The following is a 15,232-nucleotide window of genomic DNA, read 5'->3' as shown; positions in this document are numbered from 1 at the left end:
CTGTGTGTGTGATGATTATGTCTTGGGGCCTGTGTTTGTACTTCTTGTGCACAGCCACAGTGTAGTCCTATGCATGTTTACTCTTAAAGAAGTTCTATTGATTTCAGTGGTTTACTTCCAAGATAGTGTGTATTGAATTCAGTAAGATCTAAACACTAGACCTCCTCCTCACCTTTGCATTGTTGACTTGGGCCATCCATTTAGTGCTTGTGTTTGAAAGGATGACCAACAGTTCTTTAGGATACTTCACTAGCATAAAGAAATGGGGTGGAGACAAGAAAGTCAGCTGCAGTTCACTCATGAAACTTGGGCCGCACCAGTGGCGTAGCTAAGGGGGTCAGTGGGTAGCAGTCGCACCAGGCATCAAGCTTTAGGGGGGCAACAAGCTGAGCTTGACACTAGTGACCAAAATTGTGAAAATCTTGGTATGTATGATTAATACCATCATGTTATATAACACTGGGAAGGTAATTTAATGCAGAATGCAATGAAACAAACTGCATTGGAATATCTGTATTCTATCAAAAGTTATGGTCAATTAACCAGAAAATGAAAACACAATTGCCTTATGGAACAAAAAGTGATTTTCTTAACTCTGAACCTACCTATGAGACTCATTGTTCTGAGAGCCAGTGACATATTACTATGTTATTGACATGTTGCAATGACTTGTTATCATGATACAGCATGAAACCAATAAGGTGTTAATATGAGTCAACTCTCATATCCATGTATCATAATACAGTTACCCCTGCTAACTGGATAAAAGGCATTTTTTCAAGAGGTGCCCCTCTTATATTTAGCAAGGGGAGAATAACCATCCCTCTTCACCCCAGCACAGTGTCTCGAACCTATCAGGGGCACACTTTTTATTTATTTACTTAATTAATTTGATTTTGTCTGGGGGGGATTACAAATCTTCATTGACCCCAGATAGCAGATAGATGCCTTAGCTATGCCACTGACTGGGAGGAGGCAGCAAAGCAAGTAGGTGGCAAGCTGCTGGTCGGGGGAGGTGGGTTCCTCCCAATTTTCATTTTTAAAAAAGCCCGGGTGAGACGTCACTTCCGGTTGTGACATCACTTCCAGAGTAACATCTTAAGCTTGGCACCGGGCTACACGATCATTAGCTACGCCACTGGACTGCACTCCTATCAATACCTTGTACTGCCAGAGCTAGCATTTCAGCAGTACGTGGCACTTTATGGTGGTGCAAAAGCCAGGCTAGTTGTGCACTTCTGGGCTGCTGCCACAAACAGGTGGTGGTGTGGCATGTACAACAGTAACTCCATTGGCCCTGGTAAATTGGCATCAGAGGCATGTCATGGGCAGGGAGGGCAGGGGCAGGGAGGCGGTGGACCTTGGCAGCACCGGCATGCTCAAGACCTAATCCCCTGTTTTCTGAGCCACCCTGCCCCTTTTCTGTCTTTGGACCTACACCAGCAAACTGGCTCACATAGGTTCAAGGAGACCCATAGGCGATCTGGCAGCTTACAAGAGGGTATATTTCTACTTTCTGCAGGCTCTGATTGCTCCTCCTCCCCGCAGCATGCAGCACAGCTTCCGTTGGCACAACTGCTTGTTGTAACAGGGAGATAGGATTAGGTAGTTAGCCAGGGGACAGAGTTACCCCAATGGGGCAATCAATTCATTTCTGGTGTTATGAACCCAGGCACATTTTTGCTCCTAGAATGGAAATGGTTAATGGTGTGCCTGGGGGGGGGGGAAATGGCATACTCCAGGCAGTCAGTGACTGTCCTAAAAGAGCAAGGGGCTAGACCCACACACTCCTGAAGCTTTTTAAGGGAAAAGTGCTCCTGGGGTAGAAAAGAATCCCTAAAAATGAGGCAGTTTTCACAAACGTCGTTTTCCTTTTCTATTAATACCATTCAATGCCTTTTTTCTGTTAACTTTTCTGTTAAAACCCTTCACACTCCTGCCACCCCCTTCCTGCCTCCTTAGCTCCATAGGTTGAAGTGCTTTGGGCCCTCCATAATTCCTGGGATTCTTTATGGGGACAGTTCCACCTACAGAGATGATGACAGGAGTCATGATGTTTGGGAGGTCCCAATGCTCTCACACTGACTTCAAGCCATCATGGGCTCTACTGTGCTGCCCTTTAATGGTACCCAAAACTGCTTCACCCAACCTGTCCTAGAACCACTAAGTTAGGGGAAAGCCCCAAAGCCCCTCATCCAGCTGCCTCTCTCACGACCCACCAGCCTGATCTCCCCACTGCCTGCTGAGAGATGGCCTCTGGGGCTGCTGCCCCCTTTCCTCCACATGATGCCTTTGGCTCAGCCCCAGTCAAAAATGAAGCCCGAGGCACATCCCTCTTCTTTTGAGCACATTCCTCTTCTCTTGCCCTGGCAAGCTCCTGAAGGCAACAACCTCTGCCTTCTGCTTATGTCACACATGCCAGTGACACCGAATGGGAGGCGGTTGCAGGAAGCTGCAAGAAATGTGTCAACACAGACAAAAGGAGGCAGCACCTGGCATTTTAAAAAAAAGAAGTTGTGTTTTTTATTCAGTATTTGTAACTAGAGTGGAGTTTGGCCATTACACAGCACAGATGCAGGGAAGACCACAGGAGACGAGCTCTAGGCACCTGCCTCTTCCTCCTGTACCAGCCACCAATTCTCTGGGCTTCCACTTGAGCCAACAGCACCGAGGATGGCATCTCTTGGCAGCAGCCTGGTGGTGTTGGCTCCACAGGGTGGCTCTTCTGGTTGGGCCTGGCCTGGCCTTTGAGCAGCTCTGCAGCAGTTCTAGCTGTGAAGCGTGAGCAAGGCAGGAAGCTGGTAGGTGATGGAAGGAGGGAGCAAGGGCAGTGTGGCTTCTCTGGGGTACGACAGACACAGATAAATAACAGAAAAGACCCCTCTCAATTTCCCCTACCCACTGGGTCAAGTCAGCTAACACCAAGGCTTGGTGCTTGGTTGGCCTGGACGGACTGGGCTGAACAGTCCACTCTGCACCCCTCTTAACCCTACACCTGGGGGATTGACGGGACAGAGAGCACAGATATTGCCTGGGATGCTCCCACAGCTCTCAGCTTGCAGTGCCTGAAAGGGGGGCTGAGTCTCTGCACATCTTGTGCTCTGTTTCTGGCAGGGGGGCAGGTGGTGCCATTGACAGGCCTGTGAAGGGCAAGAGGGCCTGGAATGCCAAAAGGATATGCTCCTCACTCATGTCCCCACAAGAGCTGGAGGCCTCCACACTCCAAAAAGGTTGCATCTTGGAAGGAAGACTTTCCCGGGACCATGAGATGGGGCTCCTCTTCCTTTCCAGGCTGAGCTGGGGCATGCCCCCCACCCTGACCCAGAAAGCCCCTAGTCCCCATCACCCTCCTCGTAGAGCAAGGCAGCACTGAAGACTGTCAGAGGCTCATCCGGAGAGCGAGCCAGCCGACCAGAGACCAGATCCACACACAGGGTCTCCTCAGCCTCCATGGGGACAACGAGGGTGAAGACTGCCACAGCTCCGGTGCTTGGCTGGCTGTCGGCCACAGGCTTGTTCTCTAGGCCTTCAGGCTGGAAGCCAGCAGAGTCGCTACGGGCGATGGCTTGGTTTGAGCGGGACAGGACTGCTTCAATCTTCTCACCCCGGTGCCCAGTCAGGATGGCGCTGACCAGGTAGCGACCAGAAATTGGAGCTGTGAAGATCCCTGCAGGGTGGAGAGGTGTGTCTGTAGGAGAGGCCCTGGGCAAAGATACTGGTTCCCTCCATCCTGTCATAGGCTCTCTTCCAGTGCTGGGCCTTCCAAGAAGAGCCTGCAAGGCTGCTGCAGGGAGACTTGGGCCTGGCCAGAGAATCACTCCAGCCATCCATCTTGCAACCAGCCATGGGTCCCCCCCACCAGAGGGAGCTTTGGCAGTTCCAAGTTTCTGCCCCGGCATCCTCTGAGAAGACACATGCCTGCATGTCCACATCTAGCCCTCCCCACCCATAGGGCCTGGAATACAGGTGAGGACACCAGAGCCTGCACAGGTTTCCCAGAAGCTTGGCTGTAGCCACTTTTCAGGGCCACCTTAGCCCACTGACCTGTCTCCGGGTCATAGAAGTTGCCGTCATTCACCAGCACCCTGTCGAAGGGGATGGTTCCAGTTTCCACATGCCGAGATGTCAGAGCTGCTGTGAAGGACACTTTGGGCGCAGTTCCTGCTGGACCTGGCAGACCTAACAGAGGAGGAGCAAGGAGGCAGGTTAGCAGGACTCTGTTTGAAGCACCTACCCTGCTTCTGGGCTTCCTGCTCTCCCCACTCTTGCCACTTGTTCTTGGAACCTGCCTGGGCACTTCCAGAGCAGGCTCCTGCTTCCATGTAAGGTAGTGCCATTGATGAAAAAACTAAGGCATTAATCAGAGGTGAGTCAAATGCAATCAGTGGGGCCCTTGTGAAAATGTCAAGTGGTGGGTTGAGACTGAAGGGAGGAGCCTGTGAGAGGATTTCAGATCCTGCTCCTGACTGGACAGCATGAGCAGCACCAGCAGCCCTTTTGGTTCACCAAAGTGCAGATCACTGGCTTGGGCAGGAGGCTTAGGGGATGGTGCCTGTGATGGGAAAAGGCAGCCCAGTGACATCACATGACACTTGGTCCCTTCCACAGTGCACTTGCAAATACTGTATCCTCTGCTCTCTCCTTCACCTGGAATATTTCAGAACAAGAGAAGAAATATGCTGGCCACAAAGGAGGAGGTAAGACCCCACAAGGCTTCCACCATCAGTCTCTGCCCTCCCTCCCATTCCAGCTTCTCTATTTTATTAACAGCATTTATATACCACTTTTCAACTAAAAGTTAACAAAGCGGTTTACAGAGAAAAATCAAATAACTAAATGGCTCCCTGCCCCAAAAGGGCTCACAATCTAAAAAGATGCAAATGAATACCAGCAGACAGCCACTAGAACAGACAGTGCTGGGGTGAGGTGGGCCAGTTACTCTCCCCCTGCTAAAAAAAGGAGCACCCACTTGAAAAAGTGCCTCTTACCCAATTAGCAGGGGTTAATTCTCCTTCTCTATGCATAAAGGAGAACAGCAACACCTCTTCACACACACACACACACACACACACACACACACACAAGACTGTCTGTGCCAGGTCATTACCTTGTTCTCCAGGGAGACCTGCAAAAGAAGAGAGTGTCTGATGAGCACATGCAAAGACCTCAAGGAACACCTTCAGGTGGGGTGAACTGCTCCTCCAGCTACCTATTGTTGGGTCCACCTTACTCCTGATCTACTCCAGAAGGTGCTGGGTTTGTGAAAGTAGGTAAACACTGCCCGTGAGTTAAGACATTTCCAGACTGGAAACTTCCCCCTGGCCAGGCAGTGAGTATTTTGCACACACTGAGGAAGCTGGGAGGGGCCTTTGGGGAGGGGGGAGGTAGTTGCTTTCTATCACATAGCTGCAACCTCGGCATAGGAGAAGGTGTCTGGTGACTCCTAGGGCTGGAAGTCTGCAAACTGCGGAAACTCCTGAGCCCTTTCCAAAGTCCTACCTGGCATCCACCTGGGGAAGGACTTTGGCCCACAATAGTTCTGAGAAGCAGAAAACCTTCTGCCTGTGAAACTGGCCAGCACCTCACCTGGGGGCCCCATAGAGCCAGTCCTTCCATCCTTGCCGGGAGGCCCAAATGGGCCTGGAGGACCCTGTCTCCCCATCGGGCCCTCTGGTCCTGGAAGTCCGGGAGGCCCTGGAAGTTGGAAGAAGAGTTAGGCAAAAAAAAAAGGGAGAGAGACCAGGGCCTGCTCCCCACCCCAAGACAAGCCAGCCCCAGTCAGGGCTGTGGCCATAGCAGGCTCCACACTCTTGGCAGCAATACCTGTGAAGTCCTGCAAGGTGAGGTCGTGCAGCTGCCCCTGCAGAGTCTGGAGGGAGCTGTTGAGGGTGCTGAGGCGGCGATGGATGGTGCCTAGCTGGCTGCCATGAATCTTGTCCAACAGGGCCCCATGAGTGCGCAGGGTCCCATTCACCTCGTGGAGGCAGCCCCACAAGGCTGAGACATGCTTGTCTAGCCCCTCCTTGATCTTGCGCAGGCTCCCAGCCACATCATCCAGCCGCTCGCAGGTGCCCTCCAGTTTGGCCAGTCGCTCTGCCAGGCCCCCGGAGGCTCGCCGGCAGTCAGACGCCTCCACTTGCAGAGCGCCGCCAAACTGGTGGATTTCGCGGCCCAGGACCTGGAAACGCTCCTCACTCTCACCCACATGCTCTGTCACCTCCTGCTGCACACGGTTGATCTCAGCAATGATGCGGTCCTTGGTGATGCCAAGCTCCTGGATGTCTGTCTGGTGCTTTTCCACTGTGGCCTGCAGCCCTGCCAGTGTCTCATTGAGAGAACTGAAGCCCAAGATCACTTCTGACAGCTCCCCTTGCAAGGACTTGAGGTGGACACTGGAGCTACCACCAATCACGCTGAAGCCATCCAGGGGCTTGGAGGCTTCCACTGGCTCCTTGCCCAGTTCTGGCCTCCTTCCCATTGGCTGGCAGGCAGCTTGGCAGGCCTCCACTTGCTCCCTCAGCTGCCCCACTTCCCCCTGTAGCTGAGAGCAGCTCCGGGCACAAGTGTGGCCTTCCAGTGCCTTGACTTCCTTCTCCAGCTTATTCAAGCGCATGTTGGTGTGATTGGAGGACAACATCCAGTCTGTGGGTGGCCCGCTGTTCACAGAGACCAGCAGCTGGTTCTCCAGCTCACCCACTTCTCCAGCCAGCTTGCCAAGGGCTTCACTGTTGGCCCTCACCAAGCCATGCAAGTCCCGCAGCGTACCAGATACATCGAGCCGGTGGAGGGCAGAGCCCTGCAGCCGCAATTGCGCCTCATTGTCCAGCACCCGCCGCTCCAGGTCACTCAGGATGCTGCTGATCTGGGAGTCCTGGTTGCCAGGTGGGGTGCAGATCTGGGTGCAGGTGTGCACGGCCCCCTGCATCCGCTCCAGAGCCCCCTGCTGCTGCAGGCTGCTGTCCTTCAGCCCACTGATGTCCCGTGACAGGTTGGCCAGGGCCCGGTTGACATGGCTCTGGAAGTCATTCAGGCGGGAGAAGAAGAAATCCAGCTGCCCCTCGGCCCTTCGGAGTCGCTCATCAGCTCCTGCCAGCATGACCTGCAGGTCCAGGAAGTGCTCCTCCAGGCCACGCTGCGTGGTGTTGACACGGCTCTCCATCTCTGACATGCGCCTGTCCACGTTCCAGGGAGGAGGAGGGGGTGGCCTCTGGGCCCCTGGGTGCCCATCAGGCACCGCAAGAGAATCCATTGCAACCCCCAAGCGCTGTTCCAGCTCACCCAGCCGGCCTTCCAGTTGAAGGCAGCAGTCTTTGGGCAGCTGCCCAGCCAGTCTGCTCATGTGCTGCTGGACAGTGTCAACAGCATCCCGATTCCGCTGGTCCAGTGAGGCAAGCAGTTTCTCCAGGGCCCGCATCCGTTCATGGTCCTCAGCCTGCTGCCGCTGCAGCCCCTCCACCCCTGTCAGGCAAGAGGAGCAGGACTCCTGCAAGCGCCGCTCCACCTCCTGCAGGACCTCACCACGAACATCCACTCCTCTGCTCCCAGGACTCTGGCCGTTCTCGTGGTTGGAGATGCGGTTGTCAAGGCTTTGCAGGTGGCGCTGAATCTCATTCAGGGTCTCTTTCATCTCAGGGTGAGCGGCTGCATCTGCAGGCTGCTTCCCATTCAAGGCAGCCTCCACTGCCCGACGCACGTCTTCTGCAAGCTTGGTGTTGCTGGTCTGCACAGTGGCCTGCAGGTCGTGCAGTTGCTTGCTGAGACTCTGTACTTTTCCTTCCAGCTGCCGCACCTTCTCTGCATCCCTGGACCCTAGTAGAAGACAAGGGAGAACCTGCACCAGGGAGGAAAGGCCAGCTGCTCACAGACAGGCCCCACAGCCTTGGTGCAGGGGAATCAAGAGGCATTTCAGTGAACATGCCCTGCTAGACCACTTGGCTATCCAGGCTGGCATGCAACTGACTTTGGCCCACTTCACTCAGTTGCCTGAATGCTCAAGGAAGTCCTGCTTTCCACGCCCAGGGTCCCCCTGCCACCAGGGTCATGGAGAGGCACCCACTCTTTGCAAGGGACCTGGTGAGCCAAGGTGAGCTGCATATAGGTTGGCTTTCCTGCTCCCATGGGCCTGAGCAGGGGGAACAGGGAGGGTGTGGTGGGGCCACTTAGCCCAGTATTGTCCACATGGATCAGCAGGGCCCCCGCAGGTTCTTTCCCAGTTGGTGAAGAAGGAGGCAACCCAGGAAGATGTTGCCAGAGACTGTAGTGCCCTGGGTGCTGGGCAGCCAGCAGAGGCTCCCTCTCCAAGCAAGAGGAGACTGAAGAGTGCATTCCTCACTGCTTTTCTACCGCCCATATCTCCACTTCCTCCCCCCAACCTCCAAAACTGGTCACAAGTGGGTATGCTAAGTGGACATCCTCCCCAGACAAGAGGAGGTCCCGCTTGTGGCAGAAGGGAAGAACACCAGAGAAGCTAAAGCACAGCAGGTGGGATTTACGGGTTCAAGACAAGGGCAAGGGGGGAGGCAAGGGCAAAGTCCATTTCTCTTTCCACACCCTTTCTGGGGTACCTTCTCCACCAAGACCACTGAGTGTGTTGCTGAAGCCAGATAGGTTGGGTCGACCAGGCTGAGGTTGAGGCTGGGGTCGGGCAGTGGTGAGCGGCATCCCCCCTTCGGCACAATCATCACCTGTGTAGCCAGGACAGCAGCGCCACTCCATGTCTGACACTGTTTTATAGGCTACTTTGTAGCGTGGGCGCACAAAGCTCCGGTACCTGCCAGTCGGAAGAACAGGAAACAGTCGGTATTTGCATCAAGAGGGACCACAGGGCCTGGTCCAAAGGCTTGAGAAGCAGCCTGCTAGCTGAAGTGAAGTGAAGGCTGCATCCGACCAGGACCTGGCTTTGAGAACACCTGAGAACTGCCCCCCCCCATGGATGCTGACTAGGGTTCCAGCAAGGCAGAATAGAATACTAATAGTAGTTGTTGTTCAAAAGCATGGGGGCAAGGTGGAAGTCAGGGGTTGTGGGCTGGAGCAGCAGCTCCTCCAGCATGGCCTTCCAGGATCTATCCAGGAGGTTAAAACCACCTATCCCAGGAGAAACGGTCTTTGCTGGTGAGTGAAACAGTGTCCGATAAGTTGGTGAGCTCATGACCGCAGCTCTCTCAACCCACCTGCGCTCTACTGTAATCGTATTAGAGGGGTGGGCTGGAGGGTTCCCTATGGGCCCAGTGACAGTAAACCTAGGGGGATGGTTGTGGTGTGCACAGAGCAGCAGTTTCTGGATGATTGGCTTGCCAGTTGGCAGGCAGACTGCTCCATCACCCTGTGCTTAATCAGCTCAGTTGGCCTTGATGAGGCAGGTAGTACCCTTGCTGGCCAAATCAGCAGCTGCCTGTGCCAGCTGCATCTGCCTCCTCACAACTCCCCTCTTCACTTGGAAGGTTGCTGTGTCCAAACGCTAGGAGCTCTCTGAGACTGTGAGCTCTGAAAAGTCTACTCCAGGGCCTCCGGTGCCCAGTACAGACCCTCTGGGTGATTCACCTTCTGCATAATCAGCACCCTGGAGAAGGCCAGGCCCTGTTCCCACTCTCCCTCCAAGGCAGGCTAAACTTGCCCTCTTTCCCTGCAGTGCCGGGGAGCCCCACCAGGGGGCAGTCAGCCCTTTTCCATCTGGCTCCCTTTGGCACCAAAGCTAATGCACACGCCAGGCAGCAGCTACAGGCATCTGGTCTCTCCCCTCCATCTGCCCAAAGGGACTGCGACCCTGTGCCCCACCGAAGCAATGAAGCAACCAGCAGCAAAGCCCCTGTAGCCCGTAGCCTGACTGGCTCTTGCCCTTTGCTGTCCCACCAGTGCCCCTCGATTCTTGTTTAATGTAGCTTGCAACACGGTGCCCAGGGCAGCATCCCACGGTACAAGCTGGTCCTTTTCACCAGCCTGCCCCACACTCACGTGACAACACGGGGGCAGTGGAGTTGTCCCCAGACACAGGGCTGGTAATCTGGTTTCACGAATGTCTCAACGCCGTCCTCCACCACACAGCTCACACTGCGCGACACCACATAGGCACACCAGTTCCTGTAATGGGGCAAGAGGGAGGAAGGGAGAGAATGTGTGGCCCAGCAGAACTGCCCTGCTCAACCACTGTGGAGCAGGGCACTTTGCACTCAGTTTGGCCTTGCAGCATTACTAATGGAGCCCAGGCCCAGTTCCATCCCTTTTCAGACCCCACACCCTGGAGATGTCCACATTCCAGACAGGGAGGGGTGCAGAAAAAGTCAGAGGCAAGGATAGAAAGGAGCCAGATCCAGAACCTGCAGAGCCCTCTCAGCCTGGAGAGATTTCCTTCGAGCATGCGCAGAGCCCATTTTGGTCACCTGCCCCCTGGGGAACCAGAGGCTCCAGTCGCTCCAGAAGGTGCCTGTCAAGCCTCTGCTTGAAGATCTCCAATGAGGGAGAGTGTGAGAAGGGGGTTCTAGGCATCTTCCACCTTCTGCTTCTCCTGCCATCAGACTGAGTTTGTAAAAAAAAGGTTGGCCCTTCAGTGCACTCTACAGCCAGCAGAAGTGGGGCTCATGTTCACTTCCATCTTTTCCTATCTGAGGGGTCCAGGGACTTCTGATTGGGTTAGGGGGCTATCTGTTCGGAGAACAGGTCAGCCTAAAGGTCAGAAGCTGCCTCCAGCAAATCCTGGCTGAGACTGGCCTGAGCCAGCAACAAGGTTAATCATTGTTGGGTCCACCTTATAACCTCCCCTTCACACCGGAAATCCCGTTTCCAGGGCAGCTCATGCAAGGCAGGGCTCCGCTCCAGGGTTGTTTGTCCCTCTGAGCATGCACAGAGGGCCTTTGGCACCCCTGAGTGATCACAAGCAGGTCTCCACACACAACTCTGGGGCTTGGGGGGAGGGGCTTCCAGCAAGAGGATGAGCCACTTCCACTAAGAGAGCTGGGAAAGCCCAGTGGCTAATAGCTTGCACTACAAACCAGGTTCTTCCTCCAGCAAACTGCTCCCTCTCAGCCTCAGCCTTCTCATCTGCACTATGGGGATAATGATGCTGACTCCCATTTGGGCTGTTGGAAGGCCCACATCCAGACCAGGTGTGTGAAATGCGTGCAGGGTCAGCAGTCACAGCCCAGGCTCAAGGCAGCTTCTCTGATGTAGGGAGTGAAAGCAAGGCCCTCTTTCCCCAGAGGGAGCAAGGAGCAAGGCCTGCTCTGGGGGCAGGCGGCGGCGGCGGCGGGGGGGGGTTCTGCAGAGGTGGTGGTGGAATCCATCCTTTCGACAAGGTTTTGAACTGCTTTTCTGGCCCAAGACATTATGACTCCAGCTGTTTGGGTTTTTTGGTGCTGGATTTTGCTTCTAGTCAAAGAGCCACCTAGAAATCTAATCATCAGTGACTATCTCCAGTCAGAAGTTCCCCACCCACTACCAGCAAAATCTATCCATGAGATCAGGCCTGGCTAGGAAATCCCTGGTGGAGAGCTGTGAAGGAAAGTCAGGAGCACTAACAGAAATGGGGTGGGGATCTGCCCAGCCTGGTCTTTTTTTCCTCCCCAGCCCTTTTTCACTGCCACGGGTACCTTTTTGATGCTTTTCTGGACCCCCTCACCACCATCTTCCCACCCCATAATACTGCTGCTCTTGCCTGCAGCTCCAACTCTGTGCTGATGTGGCTGCAGCACAGCCATGTGCCTTCCTGCTACATGCATCTGACCGGCTGACTGGCTGCCCCAAGCAGCCTCCCTTTGCTCAGACCAGGCACCCATCCAAACCCCAGTAGTCTTTCCTTCAGCTCCCCCTGCCACTGCCCTCACAACAAGAAAGATGTCTGGTGTGCTCTGCAGTGAATCAGCCCTCCCGCAAGAAATCTGCCCCCCTGCCCCAGCATTGTGCTAGGAATCCCAAGGTGTGCTTCCGTACCCCACCCAGTCTGTGCAGCCTGCAGATGGACCGAGCTGCATCAGCCTGCAGGCTGCACAGAGTGCCATGGGCCCACGCACTCAACATGATGGCGTCCTCTGACTGATGAGCTCACAAAGGCCCTGGCCAGCCTGGCACTCCAGAAATAGGAAAGCCGCCTTGAAGGATGGCACACCAGGCAGGCTAGCTCCGGTCCCAGGCCCAGAGAGTGAGTGCAGGGCTTTGTCCCACTGTGCCTCCCTTTTCGACCACCAGCCCCAAGGCTTGCTGCCATAGTACCATCACGCTCCTGTGGGGTCATCCCAGGGACCTTATCCACAGCCCCTGGTCTGTCTCCACACCTGGCTTGGGCCTTCAGCCCACCTGAATGTACCTGGGCCTTCCTGGTCTGCCTTCTTGAGCTTCACATCACTGCTAAGCAATCACTAGTTGCATGTATCCACATAAATCAGAACACAAAGCAGAGCAGTCACCAGGCTGGGGAGTGGGCAAGCCTTGCCCACCCTCCCCTTCCTTGGTGCCCTGCTGCCTAGCTTCTTGCTCTCCTCTGCCCACCAGTGTTTGGCTCCCTAGTCCTGCTCTGTAGCCTTTGTTTGTGGCCAGCCAGACCCTTAGCTTTCTGGTCTGCCCCCTCTCCATGACTCCAGACACCTTCCTATGGGAAGCCTGGGTACCCTGGCCCCAAACCCCTTCTGATGGTGACCCGTACTCTTACCTGTGGCGGCTGGCAACTCGGGCGCCGTTGGGGGCCTGTGCTGTGCCTTGAAGTTGCGTGAAGGGCAGGCCAGCCCCGGTGTACAGGCTGTACCTGGGAGGATAGTTCATGCCCCAGGTCTGCCTGGCTAGAAGGCTCCACCAGATGCAGAGCCACGCTGTGGCCACAGGGCCGGCCATCCCAGGTGCTCTTCTGTCCCCTGCTCAGCTGCGCATGGTGTGGGCCCTCATGCCCCAAGATGCTGTTGGGAGCAAGAAGCCCTTCCTTGCCCCCTCTTGCCCGCCTAACTCCCTCCTGGCCTTCTCCCTGAAGCCTTCGCCCGTGAGACACAGCAGGCAGGGCGGGGGGGGGGGAGAGAAAGAGAGAGAGAGCTTTGCTCCAGCGCTCCCGCTGCACACTGACAGCTTTGCAAACTTCCCAGAGCTGGCTTGCTCACTCCCCCCTGACTTCCTGCCTGGCAGTCCTGGGCCCCAGCTCCCTGCTCCCTCCGCCAGCCTGCCCCATCCTGGGCTTCCTCACCCCTGGGCTGGTCTTGGCCCTTCGCACGTCCCCCTCCGCCAGCCACTCTGGGGGCTTTTCTGGAGCTGCAGTTCCTGCCTTGCTCCCCCTCCCCCCAGGCCGGGTTTACACTGCTCACATCTGCTTCTCGTTACAGTCGGGATAGGAACAGTCAAAGGGGGAGGAATGAGGAATGGGGAAGCAAGAGGGGCCAGGCGCTGAGCCAGCATGGCCCACAGGCACAGCACAACATTGCTACTGAGGGCTCTGCCGCAGGGCAGCTGGCCATGCACCCCCAACACCCAGGCAGGGGAGGTACCAGGGTACACACTGCTCCCACTGGGGTGGTCTTTCCAGAGGGCAACCTTCCTCTCACTCAGCTCTGCGCCAGAATTATGGGTCACAGTCCTCCCACGTCACTGGCCACTAGCGCTGCCAGCAGGCGGTCTGTCTGGCTGGTCCCGAGGGGTGGAGGAGCGTGTGACATGTCTGGGGCGAGGAAGCCTTTCTTGCAGAGATGTGTGCTTCGCCTCCTCAGTCCAAGATTCCTGTTATCCTGGCTGCTCCCTGGACAATCTTCAGCACAGTACTGATTTGGTCATCCCCTGCTGGGCTTCCTGTACAGCCACCTGCCCCAAGGACCCCAGAATGGCCATTCCTCAGTGTGGAGACCAAGCAGTTAACCACAAGACAGCACCATGCCAAGCGAAGCAGGCAACCCAAGGGGGACCTGGCAGGTTGCAGGGAGGGAAGGAAAGGCTGGTTTTTGACTTGGGAAGGCTCTGTTGGGGATTTGTCCATTTGGAAACTCTCCTTCTATGCCCCTACTACAGCCCCAGCCTACACATACTCTGATGTTGTGTCCACACTGTCTGCCCCCCCCCCCAACCTGGACACAGAGAACATAGAGTGGCTCGAGAGACGCTCTTTCTCTCTCACATAACACCAGAACCAGGGGTGAGTGTTGGGAGACTTAGGACAGACAAAAGAAAATATTTCTTTACCCAGCGTGCAATTAGTCAGTGGAATTCCTTGCCACAGGAAGTAGTGATGGCATCTTGCCTAGATACCTTTAAGAGGGGATTGGACAAATTTCTGGAGGAAAAGTTCATCATAGGTTACAAGTCATGGTAGGTATGTGCAAGCTCTTGGTTTTAGAGATAAACTGATTGCCAGATGCAGGGGTGGGCACCAGGATGCAGGTTGTCATAGAATCATAGTTGGAAGGGACCTAATAGGTCATCGTCCACCCCCTGCCTTCGGCAGGAAATCCTCTTAGAGCATCTCCAACAGGTGCATGTCGAGCCTCTGCTTGAATATCTCTAGTGAGGGAGAGTCCACCACCTCTCTTGGCAATCTTTTCCTCTGCCGAACCACCCTGAACACCAGAAATTTTTTCCTGATATCTAATCAAAATCTCCTCACTTTCAATTGCACCCATTTGTTCTAGTTCTACTTTCAGAGACAGCTGAGAATAAATTATTCCCTTCTTCCATATGACAGCCCTTTAAGTATTTGAAGACAGCAATCATATCCACTCTCAGCCTCCTCTTCTCCAGGCTGAACATGCCAAGTTCCCTCAACCTTTCCTTCGTAGGGCTTGTCCTCCAGCCCCCTGATCATCCTCGTCGCTCTCCTATCAACCTGCTGCAGTTTGGCTGCATCTTTCTTAAAGTGGGGTGCCCAGAATTGGACACAAACTCCAGGTGAGGTCTAACCAGTGCAGAGTAAAGCGGGACCACAACTTCTCGTGACTTGGAGGCTACGGCTCTGTCAATGCAGGCTAAGATTGCATTTGCCTTCTTTGCAGCCGCATCACACTGCTGACTGATGTTCATCCTGTGATCCACCGCAACTCCAAGATCCCACTCGCATGTAGTGCTGCCAAGCCATGTATCTCCCATTTTATACCATTTATATATCTTTGGTTGTTTTTGCCCAAGTGCAGAACTTTGCATTTTTCCCTGTTGAACTTCATCTTATTCTTTTCAGCCCAGCATTCCATTTTGTCTAGGTCTTCCTGAAGGCTTCTACTGTCTTCTATTGTGTTTGCTACTCCTCCCAGTTTGGTGTCATCCACAAATTTGATGAGGCTCC

The 15,232-nt window shown here is 54.8% G+C and overlaps 1 protein-coding gene across 1 annotated transcript; it reads right to left on the bottom strand.

The window, feature by feature from the left end:
• Positions 1–2,501: 2,501 nt before the first annotated feature.
• EMILIN1 (elastin microfibril interfacer 1) lies at positions 2,502–13,243 on the bottom strand. Its single transcript, XM_066612019.1, has 8 exons — positions 12,638–13,243; positions 9,952–10,077; positions 8,565–8,770; positions 5,824–7,809; positions 5,587–5,694; positions 5,108–5,125; positions 4,045–4,179; positions 2,502–3,667 (listed from the first exon to the last, which is right to left on the bottom strand). The coding sequence occupies exons 1-8, from the start codon at positions 12,814–12,816 to the stop codon at positions 3,333–3,335; spliced, it is 3,093 nt and encodes a 1,030-aa protein (XP_066468116.1). The 5' UTR covers positions 12,817–13,243; the 3' UTR covers positions 2,502–3,332.
• Positions 13,244–15,232: the final 1,989 nt, after the last annotated feature.

This window comes from Tiliqua scincoides, chromosome 1 (genome assembly GCF_035046505.1).
Source record: "Tiliqua scincoides isolate rTilSci1 chromosome 1, rTilSci1.hap2, whole genome shotgun sequence".
NCBI lineage: Eukaryota > Metazoa > Chordata > Lepidosauria > Squamata > Scincidae > Tiliqua > Tiliqua scincoides.
The sequence above is the reverse complement of the archived record's forward strand: the minus strand, read 5'-3'. Positions and strand labels throughout refer to the sequence as shown.